Source organism: Ranitomeya variabilis, chromosome 3 (assembly GCF_051348905.1).
Source record: "Ranitomeya variabilis isolate aRanVar5 chromosome 3, aRanVar5.hap1, whole genome shotgun sequence".
Classification (NCBI taxonomy): Eukaryota; Metazoa; Chordata; class Amphibia; order Anura; family Dendrobatidae; genus Ranitomeya; species Ranitomeya variabilis.
In genome coordinates this window covers 174,993,287-175,017,026 of record NC_135234.1, presented here as the reverse complement: position 1 = coordinate 175,017,026, position 23,740 = coordinate 174,993,287, and the positions used below count along the sequence as shown (strand labels likewise).

The 23,740-nt window shown below is 43.1% G+C and overlaps 1 protein-coding gene across 1 annotated transcript in view; it reads left to right on the top strand.

Annotated features, from left to right (window-relative positions):
• Positions 1–20,450, top strand: part of INKA2 (inka box actin regulator 2) — a 68,557-nt gene extending 48,107 nt beyond the window's left edge. The window contains exon 2 of the mRNA XM_077294896.1: positions 12,611–20,450. Within this exon, the coding sequence (XP_077151011.1) occupies positions 12,611–13,606 (996 nt within the window). The 3' untranslated portion in view covers positions 13,607–20,450. The remainder of the gene's footprint in view (positions 1–12,610) is intronic.
• Positions 20,451–23,740: the final 3,290 nt, after the last annotated feature.

Genomic DNA, 23,740 nt, shown 5'->3' with positions numbered 1-23,740 from the left:
ACTGTTTGTTTTTTTTACGTTTACGCTGGTAACCAGGGTAAACATCGGGTTACTAAGCGCGGCCCTGCGCTTAGTTACCCGATGTTTACCCTGGTTACAAGCGAACACATCGCTGGATCGCTGTCACACACAACGATCCAGCGATGTCAGCGGGTGATCAAGCGACGAAAGAAAGTTCCAAACGATCTGCTACGACGTACGATTCTCAGCAGGATCCCTGATCGCTGCTGCGTGTCAGACACTGCGATATCGTAACGATATCGCTAGAACGTCACGAATCGTACCGTCATAGCGATCAAAATGGTACTGTGTGACAGTACCCTAAGACAAAATACGACGACCCTGCTCGTGAGAGCTTACAATCTACAATGAGGTGGGGGGATACAAAGTACAGGTGTGTATTTACAATGATATATTTACAATGATGGTCCAGCCATCTTCAGGGGGTGGGGGGTAGATGGAGATAGTGAATGGGCTACACACACACAAACATAAAATGACTGATTAGGGAACGTGATAGGCCGCTCTGAACAAATGAGTTTTGAGCGAGCGCCTAAAACTATGCAAGTTTTGGATGGTCCTAATACCTTGGGGTAGAGCATTCCAGAGGATTGGCGCAGCGCGGGAGAAGTCTTGGAGTCGGGAGTGGGAGGTACGGATTAGTGCAGAGGTTAGTCGAAAGTCGTTTGCAGAGCGCAGCGGTCAGCTAGGCCGATAGACCGAAATGAGGGAGGAGATGTAAGGGGGTGCCGCACTGTGGAGAGCTTTGTGGGTGAGAACAAGTACTTTGAATTGTATCCTGTAATGAATGGGCAGCCAGTGTAATGACTGGCGAAGAGCAGACACGTCCGAGTAACGATTAGCCAGATGGACGACCCTGGCTGCTGCATTAAGGATAGACTGGAGAGGGGAAAGTCGCGTGATGGGGAGGCCAATTAATAGAGAGTTGCAGTAGTCCAGACGGGAGTGGATTAGGGCGACAGTGAGAGTTTTTGTTGTCTCCATGGTGAGAAAAGGGTGGATTCTAGAGATGTTCTTTAGGTGTAAGCGGCACGAGCGGGCAAGAGATTGTATGTGGGAGGTGAAGGAGAGATCGGATTCAAACATAACACCCAGACAGCGTGCCTGCTGCCTAGGCGTTATTATGGTGCCACCCACGGAGAGGGAAATGTCAGATTTAGGGAGGCTAGTAGAAGGCGGGAGCAGAAGAAGTTCAGTTTTGGAGAGGTTGAGTTTCAGATAGAGAGCGGACATGATGTTAGAGACTGCAGACAGACAGTCAGTGGCGTTCTGTAGTACAGCAGGGGTGAGGTCAGGGGCTGACGTGTATAGTTGTGTGTCATCAGCATAAAGATGGTACTGAAAGCCAAATCTGCTGATGGTCTCTCCAATTGGGGCTGTGTAGAGGGAGAAGAGAAGGGGGCCAAGGACTGAGCCCTGAGGTACCCCAACAGTGAGAGGAAGAGGAGATGAAGTGGAGCCGGAGAACAGAACACTGAAGGAGCGTTCAGAAAAATAGGAAGAGAACCAGGAGAGAGCAGTGTCCTTAATGCCTAGTGACTGGAGCCTAGAGAGTAGGAGAGGGTGGTCAACAGTGTCGAAAGCTGCAGAAAGATCGAGGAGAATGAGCAGAGAGTGGTCACCGTTACATTTTGCTGTCAGAAGGTCATTGGTCACCTTCATGAGTGCAGTTTCTGTTGAATGTAGGGGGCGGAACCCGGACTGTAAAGGGTCTAGGAGGGAATGAGTGGAGAGGTAATGGGTAAGGCGGGAGTAGACTAGGCGCTCCAGGAGTTTTGAGATGAAGGGGAGATTGGAGACCGGTCTGTAGTTGTTTGCGCATGATGGGTCAAGGGTGGTTTTTTTTAGTAATGGAGTAATGATAGAGTGTTTGAAGGAGGAGGGGAAAATGCCAGAGGATAGGGAGAGATTAAAGATTGTAGTTAGGTGAGTTGTGACGACTGGAGAGAGAGACTGGAGGAGGTGTGAGGGAATGGGGTCGGTGGTGCATGTAGTCGGACGAGAAGAGGAGAGGAGCTTGGAGACTTCTTCTTCTGTGATGGGATCGAATGTGGAGAATGAGCCAGGGGAGATGCAGGGAGGAATGGGAGTCATTGCACTTGGTGTCTGGGAGCGGATTTCCTGACGGATATTGTCTATTTTCTCTATAAAGTGGGAGGCCAGGTCACCAGCACAAATGTCTGTCATAGGGGCTTGTGCTTTTGGCCTGAGGAGGGAGTGAAAGGTGTCAAAAAGTTTCTTGGGGTTGTTGGATAGTGATGAGATCAGAGTGGTGAAGTAGGTCTGTTTGTCAAGGTGAAGGGCAGAGTTATAGGTCCTTAACATAAATTTGAAGTGTATGAAGTCTTCTGGGGTGCGAGTTTTCCTCCATAAGCGTTCAGCACACCTGGAGCATCGCTGGAGAAATCGGGTTTGCGATGTGAGCCAGGGCTGTTTCACTCTGTGTTTGGAGGTTCTGAGGGTGAGGGGAGCTACTTGGTCTAGGGTGCTTCTAAGAGTGTCATTGTAGTGATGTACAGCCAGATCAGGACAGGAACAAGAGGAGATTGGGGACAGTGATGAGTAAGGAGTCTGAAAGTGTATGAGGGTTAATGGCATGTAGATTTCTGAATGTGTGGTAGGTAGGAGGGTGCTGGGGTGGGCGAGGAGTTGTGAGTATGAAGGAGAGAATGTTGTGGTCAGAGAGGGGAAGTGGTGAGTTATCTAGGTAAGAGATTGAACAAGAGCCGGGCAAAGACCAGGTCCATGGTGTTACCGTCTTTGTGTGTTTCAGAGGTTGAGAGCTGTGAGAGGCCTAGGGAAGTGGTTAGTGATAGAAGCTGGGATGCAGATGTGGAAGTGGGGCTGTTAATGGGAATGTTGAAGTCTCCCAGGATAAGGGTTGGTAGTTCTGAGGACATGAAGTGTGGCAGCCAGGCTGAGAAGTGGTCCAGGAAGTGGGTGGGTGAGCCTGGGGGCCGGTATATGACCGCTACTCTGGGGGAGAGGGGACGGAAGAGCCTGATGGTGTGGACCTCAAAAGAAGGGAATGAAAGTGAAGGAACTGGGGGTATAACCTGGAACATGCATTGGGGGGACAAGAGTATGCCGACTCCACCACCAGTTCTGTTAGTGGGTCTTGGGGAATGGGAGAATTGGAGAATTGTAAGCCACGATGGGAAATGGCAGCAGGGGAGACAGTGTCAGAGTCATGGATCCAGGTTTCAGTGAGGGCCAACAGATTCAGAGAGTTGTTCAGAAAGTAGTTGTGCAGGAAAGGAAGCTTGTTACATACAGACCGTGGATTCCAAAGGGCACAATTGAAAGGGAGAGATGAGGGAGTGCAAGTAATATTAATAAGGTTAGTATGGTTTTGATATGAGGTAGGGTAGCGGTTGAGGTTGGGGGATGGGGGACCGGGGTTGGGGGATATGTCCCCGAAATCAGTAAGAGTAACAAGATTAAAAGCAATGAGCATCATGTTGCCTCCATCCTTAAAATGTCTAAGACTGCCCATTACAACAAGGTCAAGCAGCAGATATTGGGGACAACAAAGCTACAGACCGGCTGAGGGCAAAAACGACTCTCCACTGACCGGTATGACCGTCATCTTATTCGAATGTCACTCAGCAAGTGCAGGATGACATCAAGTGACCTACAAAAGGAATGGCAAATGGCAGCTGGGGTGAAGTGCATGGCAAGAACAGTTCATAACAGGCTCCTAGAGGCAGGATTCAAGTCATGTAAAGCTAGAAAAAAGCCTTTCATCCATGAGAAACAAAGGAGAGCCAGGCTGAAGTTTGCCAAAGACCATAAGGATTGGACCAAGGAGGACTGGAGTAAGGTAATCTTCTCTGATGAGTCTAATTTTCAGCTTTGCCCAACACCTGGTCATCTAATGGTTAGACGGAGACCTGGAGAGGCATACAAGCCACAGTGTCTTACACCCATTGTGAAATTTGGTGGACGTTCGGTGATGACCTGGGGATGCTTCAGCAAGGCTGGAATTGGGCAGGTTGTTGTTGACGAATGAATCAAGTCGCATACAACATTATCCTGGAAAAACAGATGATTTCTTCTGCTCAGGCAATGTTCCCAAATTCTGAGGACTGTTTTTTCCAGCAGGACAATGCGCCATGCCACACAGCTAGGTCAATCAAGGTGTGGATGAAGGATCACCACATCAAATCCCTGTCATGGCCAGCCCAATCTCCAGACCTGAACCCCATTGAAAACCTCTGGAATGTAATCAAGCGTAAGATGGATAGTCACAAGTAGTGTTGAGCGATACCTTCCAATACTTGAAAGTATCGGTATCGGATAGTATCGGCCGATACCCGAAAAATATCGGATATCGCCGATACCGATACCCGATACCAATACAAGTCAATGGGACACAAGTATCGGAAGCTATCCTGGATGGTTCCCAGGGTCTGAAGGAGAGGAAACTCTCCTTCAGGCCCTGGGATCTATATTCATGTAAAAAATAAAGAATTAAAATAAAAAATATGGATATACTCACCCGTCTGGCGGCCCCTGGACCTTACCGATTGTAACCGGCAGCCTCCGTTCCTAAGAATGAGGAGTTTAGGACCCTCGATGACGTCGCGGCTTGTGATTGGTCGCGTGCCGCTCATGTGACCGCTCACGCGACCAATCACAAGCTGCGACTTACAATCGGCTGCCGGTTACAATCGGTAAGGTCCAGGGGCCGCCGGACGGGTGAGTATATCCATATTTTTTATTTTAATTCTTTATTTTTTACATGAATATGGATCCCAGGGCCTGAAGGAGAGTCTCCTCTCCTCCATACCCTGGGAACCATACACTGGGAACTTCCGATTCCGATTTCCGATACCACAAAAATATCGGAACTCGGTATCGGAATTCCGATACCGCAAGTATCGGCCGATACTTGCGGTATTGGAATGCTCAACACTAGTCACAAGCCATCAAACAAAGAAGAACTGCTTACATTTTTGTACCAGGAGTGGCATAAGGTCACCCAAAAGCAGTGTGAAAGACTTGTGGAAAGGATGCCAAGATGCATGAAAGCTGTGATTAAAAATCATGGTTATTCCACAAAATATTAATTTCTGAACTCTTCCTGAGTTAAAACCTTAGTATTGTTGTTTCTAAATGATTATGAAAATTGTTTTTTTTGCATTATTTGAGGTCTGCAAGCAACGTATTTTTTTGTTATTTTGAACATTTCTCATTTTCAGAAAATAAATACAAAATATATTGCTTGGAAATTCAGAGATATGTTGTGAATAGCTTATAGAATAAAAGAACAATTTACATTTTACTCAAAAATATACCTATAAAGAAAAAAATCAAACAAACTGAAAATTTTGCAGTGGTCTCTTAATTTTTGCCAGAGCTGTATTTATATGTATACACACATGTTGTGTGCGCGTACAGTAAAATCACACTGACAGGTTAGAATAGAATTGATATATACACACAGAATACATAGATATAGATGTCAGTGACACACACACATATATATATACATTATATACAGTATGTATATATATATTGCATAGATAGATAGGCGGAAACAGTGACGCCAGCATTGATTGGGCGCTGGGCATCACGTGTCATTCACAACCCCGAGACAGTGAGTGCTGACACCGCTGGAATGGCGCCGGCACGAGGGGTGATTATGGGCTTTATTATGTTATTGGAGCCGAACATTTAGTTTAAGAAGGGGTTGTCCAAGTAGTTCACAACCCCTGTAATCTATGCTCTATTTTTACATCATCATTTACAGCATTATTATTACTATGTGTTTTGTGAATTGCGACACTTCAGGTTGGCACTAGACACAAAAAAAGAGAAAAATGGTGCTCCCCCAAAATATATAGCAGGCTGCTATATCATGTATCAAAAGAAACCTTGTTTTCAAAGAAAGAATCCAATACAGTAGTGGTGAGCACACCGTAAAGGTCAAAATTTATTGAACACAGAAACAATGCAAAACCTTACAAACCTAGACACACATAATGATCCACTCAATGTAATGGTAGAGGGCAGAATGCAAGCAGGCCACAATCATAAGGCATACCACAGATGAAGACCCTGAGTGTGACCCAAAAAATGACAGCTAAAGAAGTTGGCACTGTGATGTCTGGAATATACGGAAAAAAAATGTAAAAAATCATAATGTAGCCGGGTAAACTAAAAGAGGCGTAAGATAGTAGCGTAAATGGTATACACTGGAGATACCATCCCGTTCCCTCGTCATTTCCCATTCAGCTGGTTATTGCTACTTTAGTGAAGGGGTTAATCCATTCAGCAGTGAGTGATCCTTTGCGTGTGAATGAAGAATATTAGGGGGTAGGACGTCTGAAATGTATCAGACCTGCACATAAAGATCTTGCTGGAAAGGCTTCAATAGTAAACCACAGGCAGCTGTCATGGTGTATTGATCATCATGCGTCCGTCCATCCAATGTGGGAAACCTGATATCCAATCAGATATGGGCATAGAAGAGAGAAGACAAGAGCGTGTGAGCATTAGACTGCAGTAATGCCATACATTAGACAGCCTGCTAACATCATTGCACTGATGCAAAACACATGCAGCGCTTTACACTCTGCTGCAAAATATCTACAAGGTACAAATGGCCGCTATGGAGAAACATGACTATATGTACTATTATTACAGATTGCTTATTATTACAGATACCCATGCAGCGCCCCCACTGCCGCAGGGTCGAGGGGTACCCGGTACCGGGCCTCTGAGTCTCTGCTCTGGGGTTGTCACGGTGGCTAGGCCCGGCCCGTGACCCTGCCGTGGGGCGTACGGTGATAGTTATGACGGATAGTGGTGCTGGTGAGGCCGTAGTGGTGCGGTGCAGTAAATAACGAGGACACCAGGTTGCAGTCTCTTTACCTCTTTACTGAAGGTCTCTGGGTCCTCAGTCCAGAATACGGTTCACCAGGCTGCGCAAGTCCGGCCGGTCCAATGGCACCTCCAGAGTTCTCTTCACAGGTGGAAATCTGTGCCTTCCCCCCTAGCGCTATGTGTTGCGGTCCTTCCCTGCTGTGCTTACAGAAAGTCCCCACAACTGTTGTGTCTGTTTCTTAAGTTCCCTCACAACTCGATTAGATGATGTTCTGCTAATCCTCCGTCCCTCCCTGATGTTCTGGTTGGGACGGCACCCGTTTGACGGGTAGGCTCGGAGCTCTTCCGGGACCCTAGAGTCGCCCCTCTCCACAAGTTGCCCCCCAAGACTGCATAGGTGATTTAAGTGAGACAGCCCGCCTTAGACTGACTGTCCTGCCGCTGTTTAGAGTATTGCTTGAAGCTGAATGTTATAATACTCCCTCGGCGTTCCGGCCACCGGTAGTGCGCCTCAGTAGGATGTTGCCTCGGTCTTACAGCACGACTCCTACTGGTATTCTCCTTATTGCTTTGATCCCGTTTCTCACTCAGCACAATCTATCTCGCTTCTGATCCTTCCTTGGGCACCGCCGCTATCCTGAGCAGGCACGGTCCCGTTACGTTCGCTCAAGTTCGCCAAGCCTCTGTCAGGATCCCACCCCTGGCAGAGACCCTACTGTATCTTCCCCCACAACACCCTCTGCCACAAGGTGTTGCCTGGTTCCAACCCAGTCAGCTTTCTGATCTAACTTCCTGCCTGACCCCCAGTTTACCCACTATGGTGGGGAGTGGCCTAGTGAATAGAACCCTTAGCTCCCCCCGGAGGCCCGACTGTGAAATGTATTGGTGTCTGTGATACCTGATCAGATGAACTCCTTCAGTGCCATCAGACGTACCATAGCTCCCCTTAGCGGCGGAGCCACAGTACTGCAACGACCAGGACTCTGGGGTGCTGCACTCCCCCCTGGTTATACACAGTACTCCGGGACTGAGAAGAAAACAACAATACAGGTTAGCAAAAAGACATACAATTTTTGTGAGTGCAATAACAGTAAGCATATTTAAACAGGCTTCCCTTTATGGGAGGTGAGGACACTTGAACGTTACAAAACATGGTTAAATATTATAGCAACATGCTATAACTAACTTCCTTTTACCCAACCGGGTATTCTACTTAGTGCAAAATTGTTGAACAATAATTTAACATTGCCTTTAAGGACGTACACTCTGAATCCGCTAAAGACCTTCTTATAATCACATTATAAGGCAATTTAACTTTTACATTCTCCTTCTTTAAATCTGCAGGACCGCCTGTCCTAACGGCACCAGACCTGCTGCCTCTCCTTTCTTACAGGACCGCTCCTTTCAGCCCGAGCCTTCTGTCTTTTCAACTACTATACACAGTATAGAACATAACATTACTTTCAGTTTAAGAGCACCGAGCCATCTCTACATGACTCATAGGAGGACTCAGGGTTCACCTTCTATCCTCATTATCTATCAACATTATCAAACATTTTCTATAAAACATTAAACCTTCTCATTATTTTTCTTACTGACATGTATGCTGGACATCACGTCTACCCCTATGGGCCCACTGCATCCTTCTTCTAGCTTTCACTTTCTTTCAGGGAACATCATCAGCATTTCTTTACAATTAACTAATTGGATACATATAACTTTCTCACACAAACATTATCATCACGTTCTCTTTATCAGAACATTATGGCTATCTCTCAGTCTTGAAGCAATACTATTCTCTTAAGTGCAACACATGAACATCCCCTTTAAGAGGGGACCAAGTCTCTATGAGGTAGCATATCTTCTCAAACTACCAGTCCGTACTCAGCAAAGGTTCCAGTGTGGTATCTTCACAAAGAGTCCTTTTTGAAGTAAAACCAGTAGGGAGCACCTTTAATAAGGTGCAAACTATTTACAAAAAGTTTGTATCATGCACTGTTCATGATTGCGGCAGTTCTTTTCAACAGGGAACAAAAAGTGGAAAAACAACCAAAAAGCAATAGGGACCCCGGGTCAACAAGGGGATCCCTCTAAAAGTTAACCCTAGACGGGTTTTAGCAGCAAAATCAGGAAACAAACAAACAGTTAAGAAACTATGTACATATTTTAAGAGTAGTATTATCTTACTCATCTTTCGGTACAGAAGGTGGTTCCCTCCCGGGCCTCACCAGACCAACGGGTCGTGCTGCCGATTCAAGGAGCGGGTCCCGCCCCAGCAACGACAGGATCCCTCGCCGGGATGTTCTTCTCACTGATGAACCAGCACGCCCCCAAGGTACATGGTGGGTCCGGGTTCCCCGCCGCTCCGCAGGGACAGGTTCTGTGGCTTTTGCAGCAGGAGGTTCATCCTCTGATGCTCCGGCAGCGGCTTGGAGGGCGACGCACCGCTGGACGCCCCGAGCTATCCAGCCGGCCTCACCGCTTTCCCTCCTCCACCTGGTGTAGGTCACAGCGTCACCCGGCTCCAGGTCACGGGCGAACCCCCTCCCGCAGGGCTCCACTTCCTCCCGGTCCACACGGACTTGCAAGGGCTCCCCGATCTCCTGTATAACTCCCCTTCCGCGTTGGGAGTTGAAGGAGACCACTACACCCCAGTGGGATGATGGGACCTCTGCGACGTTGGTCAGATCAACCTGGGTTGCCGGTTGTGGTCGGTCTCGCCATGCAGCCATCAAGCGCCGCAGGTGTTCGGCCTCTGGCACGATCTTCAGGCCCTGCGTCCGCAGCGCACCTTCAGCCGCGGCCGGGTTGGGAGGAGCGGGGAACACTGCCGACAGGTGGATCTCCGTAGGTTGGCCCAGCCGCGCAAGCACATGGGCATCCGCCTCCAGGTGGCGCGCTATCTGCCGGGCTTCAGCTGCGGCCACACACTCCTCGGACGGCGGCCAGTTGGGTCGACCCATCAGTGGTTCCGTGAGGGTCAGGCCCCTCAACGATGGCGTCTCCGAGGCTGTGTCCGGTGATGCAGCTCTAAACCGAGGCAGGTCATCCCCATGCGGCGCTCCTGGCGTCGCCATCTTTTTCTCTTCCCCAGCGTCTTCTTCCCGCGGTCTCTTTCGTGGGCGGCACCGTCTCCATGGTCTCCACCCTCCAAACAGGATCAGGAGGCGGACCTCGGCTGTTGACGGACACGTCCTCAGGACACAGAAATATTTAGACTGGGCGGCCATTGTCCTTCGCGCTCTCCAACTTGTCTATGCCCACTCCACGCCCCTTCTCTCTTCCCGCGCTCTCCTCAGCGCTGTAATGGCGGCGGATTTTGGCGGCAAATGGCGCAGCACAGTCCTTGCAATAAAGTACAGTCCAAGCACAATAAATCACAGTTCCAAGGCACACATGACCTGATTCTTCAGGCTTAAGTAGATCCTGTTCGTGACGCCAAAATTGCAGCGCCCCCACTGCCGCAGGGTCAAGGGGTACCCGTTACCGGGCCTCTGAGTCTCTGCTCTGGGGTTGTCACGGTGGCTAGGCCCGGCCCGTGACCCTGCCGTGGGGCGTACGGTGATAGTTATGACGGATAGTGGTGCTGGTGAGGCCGTAGTGGTGCGGTGCAGTAAATAACGAGGACACCAGGTTGCAGTCTCTTTACCTCTTTACTGAAGGTCTCTGGGTCCTCAGTCCAGAATACGGTTCACCAGGCTGCGCAAGTCCGGCCGGTCCAATGGCACCTCCAGAGTTCTCTTCACAGGTGGAAATCTGTGCCTTCCCCCCTAGCGCTATGTGTTGTGGTCCTTCCCTGCTGTGCTTACAGAAAGTCCCCACAACTGTTGTGTCTGTTTCTTAAGTTCCCTCACAACTCGATTAGATGATGTTCTGCTAATCCTCCGTCCCTCCCTGATGTTCTGGTTGGGACGGCACCCGTTTGACGGGTAGGCTCGGAGCTCTTCCGGGACCCTAGAGTCGCCCCTCTCCACAAGTTGCCCCCCAAGACTGCATAGGTGATTTAAGTGAGACAGCCCGCCTTAGACTGACTGTCCTGCCGCTGTTTAGAGTATTGCTTGAAGCTGAATGTTATAATACTCCCTCGGCGTTCCGGCCACCGGTAGTGCGCCTCAGTAGGATGTTGCCTCGGTCTTACAGCACGACTCCTACTGGTATTCTCCTTATTGCTTTGATCCCGTTTCTCACTCAGCACAATCTATCTCGCTTCTGATCCTTCCTTGGGCACCGCCGCTATCCTGAGCAGGCACGGTCCCGTTACGTTCGCTCAAGTTCGCCAAGCCTCTGTCAGGATCCCACCCCTGGCAGAGACCCTACTGTATCTTCCCCCACAACACCCTCTGCCACAAGGTGTTGCCTGGTTCCAACCCAGTCAGCTTTCTGATCTAACTTCCTGCCTGACCCCCAGTTTACCCACTATGGTGGGGAGTGGCCTAGTGAATAGAACCCTTAGCTCCCCCCGGAGGCCTGACTGTGAAATGTATTGGTGTCTGTGATACCTGATCAGATGAACTCCTTCAGTGCCATCAGACGTACCATAGCTCCCCTTAGCGGCGGAGCCACAGTACTGCAACGACCAGGACTCTGGGGCGCTGCACCCACATGTTATATAATTGATATGCTATACAGAGGTCAGGATACAGTTTTCAATACAGTTTTGTACATTTTGTTTTCTTAATATTAAAGGGTTTGTCCACTACCGAACAGTTGGATAGGTCATCAGTATAAGATCGGTGGGAATCTGAAACCCGCCACCAAACTGATCAGCTGAAAACTGCTCTGGGAGCAGCTGGAGCTACGTGATGTGTGCGGCGGTACACAACAGCTCCATACATGGCCTAGTGGTTGCTGTCAAGTACTGCGCTTTATCTTTGCTATCAGTTGTTCAGTCCTGGACAACCCCTTTAACTCTCCATAATTCAAGACGTTGAATCTCCTTGTATATTCTGGTATTATGCAGTCAGTTAACGTAAAGCCCAATGCACTTTGTATATTTTATATAAGGCAAATAATGTGCTGCATATAACGTGCTGCATATAATGTGCTTGGCAAATACTTCATACAGAAATGACAAGGGATGTTTTCAGTATGGCAGTATTATTTTATTACAATATGGAATAACCCTAAAAAGTGAAACCCTGGGTCTCATTGAGTTATAATAGTAATGTGTTTTTATTATGATCTTTTTTTCACTTACAATTAATATTAAAGGGGATTTGTCAACAGGTTTCTTCCACCTAATCTGAGAGCAGACTAATGTTGGGACAGAGACCCCGATTTCAGCAATGTGTCACTTACTGGGATCCTTGCTGTAGTTTTTTTCATAAAATCATTGTTTCATCAGCATTGTCCTGCTGCCAGGTAGTCCAACCACACTCCCACCATTAATTGGCAGCTTCTGCCTATGCACAGAGTTAATACAAAGCTGCCAATCAGCATTCAGAGAGCTAGTAGACCTTTAGCAGATAAAACAGTTTTTGATCAAAAGTGGATCACACAGTAAAATAGGTGACACGTCCCTTTAATCAGCGTCTCTGCCCCTACAGCAGGCTGCTTTCAGATTGGGTAGCAAAGAGCTAATTCCCTTTAAACACATGGCACAGATTCTCCCATTGAGATACTTTATATAGGACATATAGGATATCTTTACATTGGACTAAGTAGACAGCGAAGCTAAATAGCTTAATCCAAAAACTCTGTTTTATATTTGTAACTGTTTGATCTGTTCTTAACTCGAGCTTCTTTCTTCTGCTTGCAGGTGTCAATGAGAGAAGTTGGAGAAGATTTACAGGAGCAGATGAACTCTATGATGGGTGCACTCCAGGAACTGAAACTGCTCCAGGTTCAGACAGCTCTTGAGCAGCTGGAAATTTCTGGGGAGCGGAACCGGCTTCAAACTATGAGAGTGAATCCATATTGCCAAAGTGTACACGAGGCTATGGAGGTCAGGCATGAGTCCAGAAAGCAGGCTGAGAATATATGGGCAGGTGGAAAGAGTCTAGACAATAGCTCGTTGGCTCCTAGCCGAGGGTCATGGGCTGTTAGCACAGTTAGCTCTGTCTCCATTCCAAGTATGAAACAAGGTCATCAGGTATTGTCGGAAAGAATAGCAGAGACTGACACCTCTTTGCCCATATTGCCTTCAGTGGACAGGTGGCCAAAATGTGACTCACAGTCTACGTCTTCCAGCTTTCATAACCATTTCCTTCATGATAATACTAACTCTGACATTGAACGCAGTTCTGAGGATTTTATATGTGATGAAGCCAATGACTGGACATCTTCTCTTATGTCACAGAGCCGGAACAGACAACCCCTTATCTTGGGTGACAACATTTTTGCAGATCTTGTTGGAAACTGGTTAGATCTACCAGAGATGGAGAAAAAGGGAGAAAACTGTGAAAGCCTTTTAAGCATCAGCAGATCGCATGAAATTTACAAAAAGTTTTCCCTGACAGCCAATTTTTTCAAAAAGTTTTTACGAAGCGTTCGTCCAGACCGAGATAAGCTGCTCAAAGAAAAACCTGGTTGGCCAAGTTTTGAAGAACAAAAACCTCAGATCTATAAGAGAAGCAAGAAACCGAGTAAAACAAAAAACGTTTTTTATTTCCCGTCAGCAAATGACTTTAAAAGTAAAACTGAAAAACAAAGCAGAAGTGATGGCAAAAGCTTTATAGTAAGTGCCAAGAAAGACCAGAAACAAGGAAATTCCGTGTATACAGGGTTTGACATGAACACAGCCGTTTGGGTTTAAGATGAAACCTTTCAATGCATATCCATAAGAATCACTGGTGTTGTGTTTACTTGATTTGTTTCCATATACCTTTTTTTCATTCAAAGGTTTTGATTTTTATCTTGTAGGCTTCACATATTAAAACTACCATAGACATCTAGAAGGCCAAGCTGGTTCTTGGTACTCAGGTGTCTCTTTTTTTCGGTCTACTGTGTTCTTCTCTTTGAACTACTACAAAAATATTTTTGACAATCTGCTTAAAATAGACTTGCACATTGCTTCATGGATTGAAGAAAAATCAGGTATCGGGCAATTATGAGCCTCAGCAATTAATTTAGTGCAATTACAGAACAATGTAAATTGCCAGTTATTTACACTAATCCCAAACTTCTCAATACGAGCCATAAGAAATGATGTCTCCTAAAGCCTTGAACCTTTACTGCCGGGATATCTTCTTGCATCATATGGCTTAAGAAAGTCTATTTTTATATCGTATTGCTAAAAGGAAAAAGAAAGGTCATTGTTGTTTTGTCAATGCTGAAAGCAAGTGAAATTCCTACTAAATCTATGACTGGACTGGTCTGTCCGGTAATTACCTCAAGGCCTATCATATCTTGGTATCGTCTCTGCATCTCAAGAAATAAAGTAACTTGAAATGACTAAATATACAATTGCTTAATCTATGGAAGCATGGACATGTGTTAGATCAGGAGCAAGGCATGAGAACTGGATACAAGGTGCTTTTTGTTTTGTGTACTTGCACTCTATCTACCCAACAGTAGCACTTGTGATGCAATGTATGTATGTTGGGTAGAAGCCTAATTCCTATGTGTGTGACTTACACCCAATCATCTGATCATGTACCATGGACAAAAACAAAGTTTTGAATTTTATACTCGTAATGTTGTGATTGATCATCCTCTCACCATAATATCTACTGCAGATTCCCTTAGGTTTCTATGCTCAAATACATATCAGACAAAATAAGACCCTCATCTCACTCATCTCACTTCACTATGGTACAGTACACCATTTTTCACAAGGTGTCACCTTTTTTAACGTATCTGCTTTCCATTAGGGTTAGGCTATGTCATTTCCTTTGACCTGGACAGTTTTGTATTCTTTGTGATGTTAAAGAAAATCTTGTCAAAATTAAATATTTTAATAGTGAAATAAATATGACCAATAAGGCAATTTTTGGTATCAGGTAGCTTGTGTTTATTTATAGGATCTTCATTAGCTTGGTATCAGAGAAAAAGAGGTCTATGCTCATTAAATGAAGGTAAACCAGGCAATATTGACAAGACCGGTTGATCATCTAATTTATATAGTGCTGTCCCAACTCATCCTTAATGGCTGATGTTGGGTGAAAAAAGAGTTGGGCATAATGAATTTCAGCATGCCTAATCCTTTTGTTCTTGTAGGGGTGTTCTCAGTATCTAGCTCCCATTATATTAGTCTTTTCTGACCATATGCACACTGTCAATTTATAAGGGGGGTGAAAAGGATCTGCGAATAGTTACATAAAGTTCATGGCCAGCTTACAGGTGCCAACGACAACCTTTAATCATCTGATTGCCTATATTCAAGCCAATCGGCTGGGGTGTAATGGCTAATTTACACAGTGCAGACAGAATTCTACGCACATAGAAAGATCGCCAATACAATTAAGTGCACATAGAATATCATGATCAGCAGCGTATCTCCTGTCTACACAGAATGATGTGGTGCCACTAAGGGCTCATTCAGCTGTCAATGATTTTTCTCAAACACAAAAAAACTGTCCGAGCCTCATCAATGTTTTGGATCAGATCTTCATCGGAGTGTCATTCCTTACCATCAGAGTTTCATCAGCTTTTCTTGTATGAAATAAGATAGGTTTCCCAAGTTTCTTCTATCAAACAGTTCGGGAAAAACAGATGACATCAAAGTTCATTCCATTTTGTTCACTGACCCATAGACTTGTATTGGCGACTTTGGTCCATGACTCAGATCAAAATCGGACAAGTTTCCATACTCTTGTGTGGACCTCTTGGTTCACAAAAATGCATGAACATTTGAACAATCCCATAGAAAAACATGATTCAAACTCATACTCAAGAAAACTAATGTCTAAATGGAACCTAACAATGATTTTAATGCCAGCTTGAAGGATCCAATGACTATTTTGCTCGTTAGTTGGGTGTTTATCAGCTCATCTTAACGAGTCTTTTCTTTCCTAACTGCTTAGGAGATGAATCATCATTGAAAATACAATATCTCCAGTGCCGATAGCGGTTCTGGTTATCACAAGAAGCAATCAGTTCCACTTCAACTGATAATATATTAAATGAAAATATGGAAATGTGGAAATGTTAGGACTTGGGGAAACCGTGCACTGAAAACATACCCCTCTCAACCTTGCCAAGTGCAGAACAAAGTATGGTCACTTCCCCTCCCCTGAACCGGCGCGTGCAATCATGACATGGTCTTATTAAATATGGAACTGAAGTTCAACATGGCAGATATTTTAGGTCTGCAGTTTACATGTCTTCTATGCATTAAAAAAACATTGGTTTCCTGCAATGGCACTGAAATAAGGTTACCAGGTTTTTGCCACAAGATGAGAAACAGTTGCCAAAAATATGCAATATGCACTGTCCCTCAGTGCTCAAAATTGTCTATTTTTTTTCAATACAGCTTAAAAAATATAAGCTGACGTTTGATTGGTTTCTGTAGGCAACATGCCATGTGTTTTCATTAGACTCTATAAATACAAGGTGGAGGAATAAGAAATTTGGGTCTACCTAAATCTAAATTTCTCTTACAAGAAATTATTCTACAGAATATAACTATCACTGTCGGTGGCCATTGTTTAGGCTTTTTCATATTTTTTTCTGATTAGATTGCCACAATGTAGAATGTTGTATTTATTTGAGAGTTGGATATGTAGAGTGTTAGGCTGTAAACTGTCGTGTGATTCCATACTGTATTACAGTAGCTGTGTGAAATGTGTTTGGCTTGTATGTTAGTCTTCTAGAGTAGAACTTGATGAGGAAATTGAATTTTGCTTCTGCTTTTCGGATATATGTTGTTATCATACCTGTATTTAGAAAGGTGTACTCCGATCTGAAGATATGAGATCGCCAATTCTGGCAGCACCACTTATAGCTTGTGTTCAACACAGTTGGGTGCATCCTGTGTTGGCATGGACTCATCACAATTGCTAAGCTTCTCTGTGTTTGTATGGGGCTTAAAGGGAATCTGTCAGCAGGATTCCCCCCCAAAAAAAATATATTCACAAATAGCGCTTTCAAAGACAAATCCAGCAATACCTTTCAATGGCCAATCTGTTCCTCCATTCCTGAGAGATCAGCGTTTGAATTGATATGTGAATTAGGCTGTAGATCTGAAGCCTCAGTCACTCTGGCTCTATTTCCCACCCAGTGCCGCCTCGTGCCTGTCTGATAGCTCTTTTGCCTGAAGACAAATAGCATAGAGGCATCTAGTCAAGAAGGAGGTTGTGGTACTGTACAGGGAATAGAGCTGGAGTGACAGAGGCTTCAGATCTACACCCTCATTTGCATATCAGTTGAAATACTGATTTTTCAGTAATGGTGGATTGGACTGGCCATGAAAAGGTATTGCTGGACTTGTCTTTAAAGGCGCAACATGTGCATATAAATAGTTTATGTGTGAAATTACGAGGACAAATTCGAAAAGACTGGCTTAGCCATTTATTGTGCCAATTGGCCAGCTAACTTTACTAACGGCACTGTTCACATGCCAATATAGGAAGCCCTCTCCTGTGTAAAACACAAGCCAAAAGTAGACCTGCCGTGACCCAATACCGGCATTGATATCTTGAGATCAAGAAACTTCTTTTAACACAAGTATATTAGTAACTGGTAAATATTTATTTTATAAACTGCTGTAATTTTTTTTTTTATTTTCCAAGCGTTCAACCCTTATATTTTGAGATTGGGGAGTAAACTGAAACGATTTGTTTGAATTCTTAAGATCAATGAGCACAATGCGTTTTTGCTGCTTTTTTTTCTGCACTTAGTTTCATGCTGAAAAAATAGGGCAGAAAATAGTTTTAGAAAAGTAACTGCTTTCTTTTAAAATCTCACACATTGCTTACCATGTCCATTGTTTCTGGATTCTTGCAGTGTTTTTCCCAATACAGACATCATTTTGTATGAGGGAATCAAGTATGACCACCAAAATAAAATGCAAGAAAAAACACTGTGAGGAAAAACTAATTAAAAAAATGCAACAAAATGCAAATCTGTGATAAAAGAAAGCATCAAAATTAACAATAATTGATGTACATTTTACTTGCGGATTCTCGGGCATTTTTCACTTCGTTTTTTTATGTGAAAAAGAAAGTATAAAAAACACATTATGTGCATTGACCCATACAATTGCTCTGATGTGTAAGCACCATAATAATATATCACAATCGTTTATAACATTGGCATGTGACTTGTCTATGTCAGATTGCATGTGATCCAGGTATTAATTGGTTTCTGCAGAGTTAACGCTGTAATAAAGGTGTAAATACAAGTTAAAAATACAGACGTTAGAGAGCTTTGGTTTAAAATAGACACAAATGTAATAACTAAACTTGTCCTTGTGAAACTGTGAAGTGCAAAATTATTTTTAAATGCCATTTCTGGATTCTAAGCACTTGTGTCTACCGATGTATGTCTAAATTACTGTTATTGCCAAAATTCCTCTTTTCCTTGCAGGCACGCTCGGCCTTTGCCCCAAGTTAAATGTTTATCCAAGGCTTATAGTTGTGACATCAGTTGGATTCCTTCAAGGGACATTCCAGTTCTTAAGATATTATACTATAAGCCTGAATGTCTAGAATGTATGTCATACCCCCCAAGCGTCCCTCTTTTGGAAGGACCCAAGTCCTTCTAACCCTCTTTTCCTATTAAATATCCCTCTTCTTGATCTGTGAAATAGATGTGCATCATTAAACTTTCTATATTGCTCCATAAACTACCGTACATGGTTTCTATTTATTAGACCTCATCCTATACTGGTGCAATTTAGACCTGAATAATGTGAACATTCAGATGATTTTTGTGTTGATGTCGAATAAAAAATGACAAGTGTACAGATATGCATGAAAACAGATCTTTCACACAATGAACCATGTGTGATCAGCCACAATGTTTAATAATGCCTACATGATGAAGAGCAATAAAAGAACTGTACAAATATACAGTAAGCTTAGAAATCACTATATATTAAAGGGGTTTTCCACTACTAGGACAACCCCTTCTTGATCAAAATGTTTGGCGCCGATAAAAAAATAAAGCCTATTCTCACCTCCCGTGCCGGCACCATTCCCGCGGTGTCAACACTCGTAGTCCTGGGGCTCGTGTATGGTTGCCGTGACATGTAATGTCCACTCAGCGCTGGCATCACTGTGTCCGCCATAGGACAAATCGATCATGAAGAGCAAGTCCGGGCTGCAAATGATCTAGGACTTCCTCTTCAATTTGACAGGAGGCGGGGACAGTGATGCCAGCTCTGATTGGGCCCCGGTGACACGTGTCACAACTACAGCATGGAAGCCCTGGGAAATGGAGTGGCGACACTGCGGGAACGACACCAGAACGGGAGGTAAGTATAAGCTTCATTATTTTATGGGGGCCAAGTGAGGGGTATGAGAAGAAGGTGCCCAAGTAGTAGACACCCTTCTTTAAAACACAATCTCATATTGAAATGGACATCAACATTAAATATTTTTTCAAACAAAGGAAAAAGTGAACGGCACCAGTGGAACATGATCAACACACATGGAGATGATTGATCCTATTTTACTGAAGCCAGGCGGAAAAATTCAACTGGTATGCGGTGCATGAAAAACACAAGTGTATCTAAACAATTTGAAGAAGTAATGTGGAACTCACCAGATTGATAAAAATTCCAGTGTCCTTTAATTCACCATGTGCGGCTTGGGCAATGGGTCGGACATACAGATTAAGGAGGCATGCTGGGAGAAAGGACTACGTGTGATCGCTTAAAAGGATCCAGGATGTTCAAGCCGCACATGGTGAAATAAAGGACACTGGAATTTTTCTCAACTTGGTGAGTGCCACATTTCTTCTTCGTATTATTATAAACATTAAATAGTTGCAAAATGTTGTGTTATTAAATTATCCAAATTCTGTAGGCTATGGGACAGGTCTGGCACTGGAACCTTGGATTCGGGCTCTGCAGAAACCTGTCTTTAAAGGAGTGGAAGTGCGCATCCATGATCTCCGCTCTTTTTATTATCTATGGGGCTGAGAAAGATAGGTCTGCAGAGCCTCATTCCTGGGTTCCTATCTTCAGATCGTGAGGACACCTAGCGAGAGGTAAGTTATCATTTGTCTTAAGGATATGGGATATTTTAATATTTTGGGAATAACCTCTTTTAAGATTGGTCAACACCGCAAATGCAAGCCATGGTAAAATGGTGGAATTTCTGCAACTACAACTCTACTTCAAAACACTGTTACATCTACATATTGGTCAGCCTCAGGATCTACAATAATTACACGCATCTTTTACCTTATACTTACTAATGTTTAAGTTTTAATCTAATTTCAACATTTCAATGGATTTTCAGAAATCGTTACGATTTTGCACATTCTGGTGGTAAGAAAAATATTCCAGGCTGTCTTCTGTTGATATATATATATGTATACATATACACACATATTATGATATTATGGACAATAAAATTCATGGCTCTTTTACAGATGTTGTTTCCTTTTATATATATTTCTTTATCGGCCTTAATGGTTAATATGCTGTAAATACTCTTATTTCCTGCTTCTGATCAAGCAACAAATGTGAATTAAAGGCTATGTACACCTTATGGCAGAATATTTGTAAGCTTTATTTGCTTCCTAAATGGAAAGTTAAATATCTTTCAAATTAACCTTCATTAAAAAAAAAGTTCTCCATGTCCTTTTTACCTAGCTGTCTATGGCTCTGTCCTTTACCTTGGTGTCCTGCAGAAATGTTACAAATCCATCAGGGCTTTTGCCTCTGCTACCCTCTCCCAATTAAAAAAAAAAAACTTACCATCTTCCATCAGTGTGCAGAATCAGATTTTCTGCAGTTTTTTGTCAGTGTGTACATTTTTACCATCAACTTCGTTGGTATGCAAAAGAAACCCTCATTTTTCATACTACGCAAACCCATTAAATGTTAAAAGACAGCATATAATTTTCACAAGGATGACATCCATGTGATATCAGTTTTTTCATGAATTTATTGACTTGAATCAATCATTTTTACTTAAACTGGGATCAAAATTGGGCATCTCCGCAAAAGAAAAAAAATGCATATGTGAACAGCACCGTGGACTTCTCCATCCATTGAAGAAAAGCACCAGAGAGAAGAGATTCTTTTCAAATTCAAACTCCCCATCTTCAACAAATTTTTGGCAAAAATTAAATTCTTGGCAAATTGCAAGTTCTTTGCTTTAATCTAAAAAGACAAGCTCTTAAAGAGAACCTGTGACTTGAAAAAATGCTATAAACCTGCGTATATGGGGTTATTCTGCTGGTTAATAGCGTTCTGACCCTGCCTGGCTCCGCACTTTGAACCCTGCTGCCGGGAGGAAATTAACTTTATATCCCCCAGCAGCAATCTACGTCCAGTCATGAGGGTGGTGCTGATGTGGGTACAGTCACCACTCTGTGTATAGGAAGAGGTTTCTGTAGTCACACCCCCTACAATGATTGACGACAGGTTCATCAGTAGATCCGATGGTCAGTCAGTACTGGGAGGTTACAGCCACCACTCTATACATAGAGCAGTGACTGAACCAGCACCATCCTCATGACTGAACACCCAATACTTCTAAGGGGAATAAAGTTTGATTCCTCCCAGCAGCGAGGCTCAAAGTATGGGCACCGGGCATTTTAAGAACACTATTAACCTGCAGATTATCCCCATATCTGCAGGTTAATAGAGTTAAGTTCACATATGGTAACTGTTCTTCACTGATGTACTGTCACACATCATCTGTATTGTTTATTCAGTGTTTTTGTAATTTCTATCCCTATCTCTATTCCTATGATGTGAGCTGTGGTTGCTGCATTCCTTGCCTCAGCTTTTATATAGGCTATAACAGGCCATCTTAGGTTTGCTATACTATGCGATGTGATAGCTTTTGACGATTTTTGGGAAGCAAATTGCAAATTGTTCAGATTTGGTGTGTTCAGCCATTTTCCAAAAATTCAACACAGCTTAGATTAGCATTGAATCCATTCACTTATCAGTAATAACAGCATGTGTAACAAAATTAGACAGTGAGTAAAGGGACAGAGTTGGACACAGACCTATGCAGCTTTCACAGGGGGAAGAAATATCTCAAGGAGGGCAAGAAAATTGTTTATAGAAAATGATAGAAATCGAAGATAGAAGCCGTGCTGATATGAACTAATGAAAACAGCAGCACACTGGATATACACAGCGCTGAAATTCAGCCTATATTACTGGGAGAGATGCTCCCATAAAAGAAAAACCTGAAACTTTGATATGGTTATAAAATACTTATTGTATAGGAAAATTGTAAAAGGAATGACGACTACAGGTTGAAACATTTCAGCTATGCTCTCATGATCTTAGCTCCCTTAATTATCTATTATTATATGAAGGCAAAGTCACTGACAATACAGTTGTCATACCCATATAGCCAGTTTTCTACCTGATAATTCAATTAATATCAAAAGAAATCAAATTATTTTATAGATCTGCTACAATTACATTCTAAAATATGTCAGTTCACCATCAAGGACTGCTGTATTATCAAATATATGTGGTTCAAAAAAAAAATTGGGTTAGGGCTAGTGAGGGGCAATGTGCGGTGCAAGGATTTAAAGAACCACAAAAAAGTCTTCATGCCGGTCATTGTCTCTCATGTCCAACTGTAGGAATAGCACAGTGGGGCAGATTTATCAAAACTGTCTAAAGAAAAATTATCAACCAATCACAGATCAGTTTTAATTTTACCAGAGCTGTTTAAAAAAATGAAAGGTGAGCTCTGATTTTTTATATAAGACAGTTTTGATAAATGAAGCCAGTATCAAAAGTATATATTTAGTTGATTTTGCCAAGATCACTGTGGCAAAATTACAATTTTCAAGATATTGGCAGATTAATTAGATGGGTATTCATTCATTTGAATGGCGTTATATAAAAAGTAATAGTCATTTTATTTTTATTTTTTTTTATCATCACTCAGTAGTACCCGTGAAATTAAGAAACTTTTCAATATATCTAATTAGAGAAATTTGCTTTTTTTTTCCTGAGCTTAAGATTTGTTCTCAAAATTCATGAGTAAAATCTTGATTCAGGGAATACAGATTTTACCTAAAATAGGAGATGACAGTTGGTGCTCATAAAGGTCTATGGAGAACTGTAACTTTCATGTCAGCAGAATTTGCAGTAGAATTTCTGTGTTTATCTCTAACTCCTTTCTCCCTAATAGAATTTTAAAAACATCAACTGTTGTCTCCTATCTCAGTAATGGAAAAATCTGTCTTCACCGAATACAGATTTTACCCTAAAATTGAGAGTGAAAGATCAATACAAAAGGAGAAAGAAGCAAAATTCTCCTATCAGATATATTACAAAGTTGATTGTACTATTGATTTATAACAAAAAATTAAATAACAGTCACACTTTTACAATATATTGTCTCTGTAACAGCAAATCATGTTTGGTGGGCTGCATGTTTCCAGGCTACAACAGCTAAGAGAAATCCTGTGGCGTTAAACAGTGTTTATTTATGTGATTGCAGCCATAACATTTCAGCTGTTTTTATAAATGGGCAACTTTTAGGCCTAGAACTATATTGGGCGATTTTTAGGCCTAAAATTATATTTGGACGATTTTTAGGTCTAGAACTATATTTGGGTGATATTTAGACCTAGAGCTATATTTAGGGGATTTTTAGGCCTAGAGCTATATTTGGGTGATTTTTTAGGCCTAGAACTATATTTTGGAAATGTTTAGACCTAGAACTATAAAACTATATTTGGGTGATTTTTTAGGCCTAGAACTATATTTGGGTGATTTTTTGGCCTAGAGCTATATTTGGATGATTTTTAGGCCTAGAGCTATATTTGGATGATTTTTAGGCCTAGAAATATA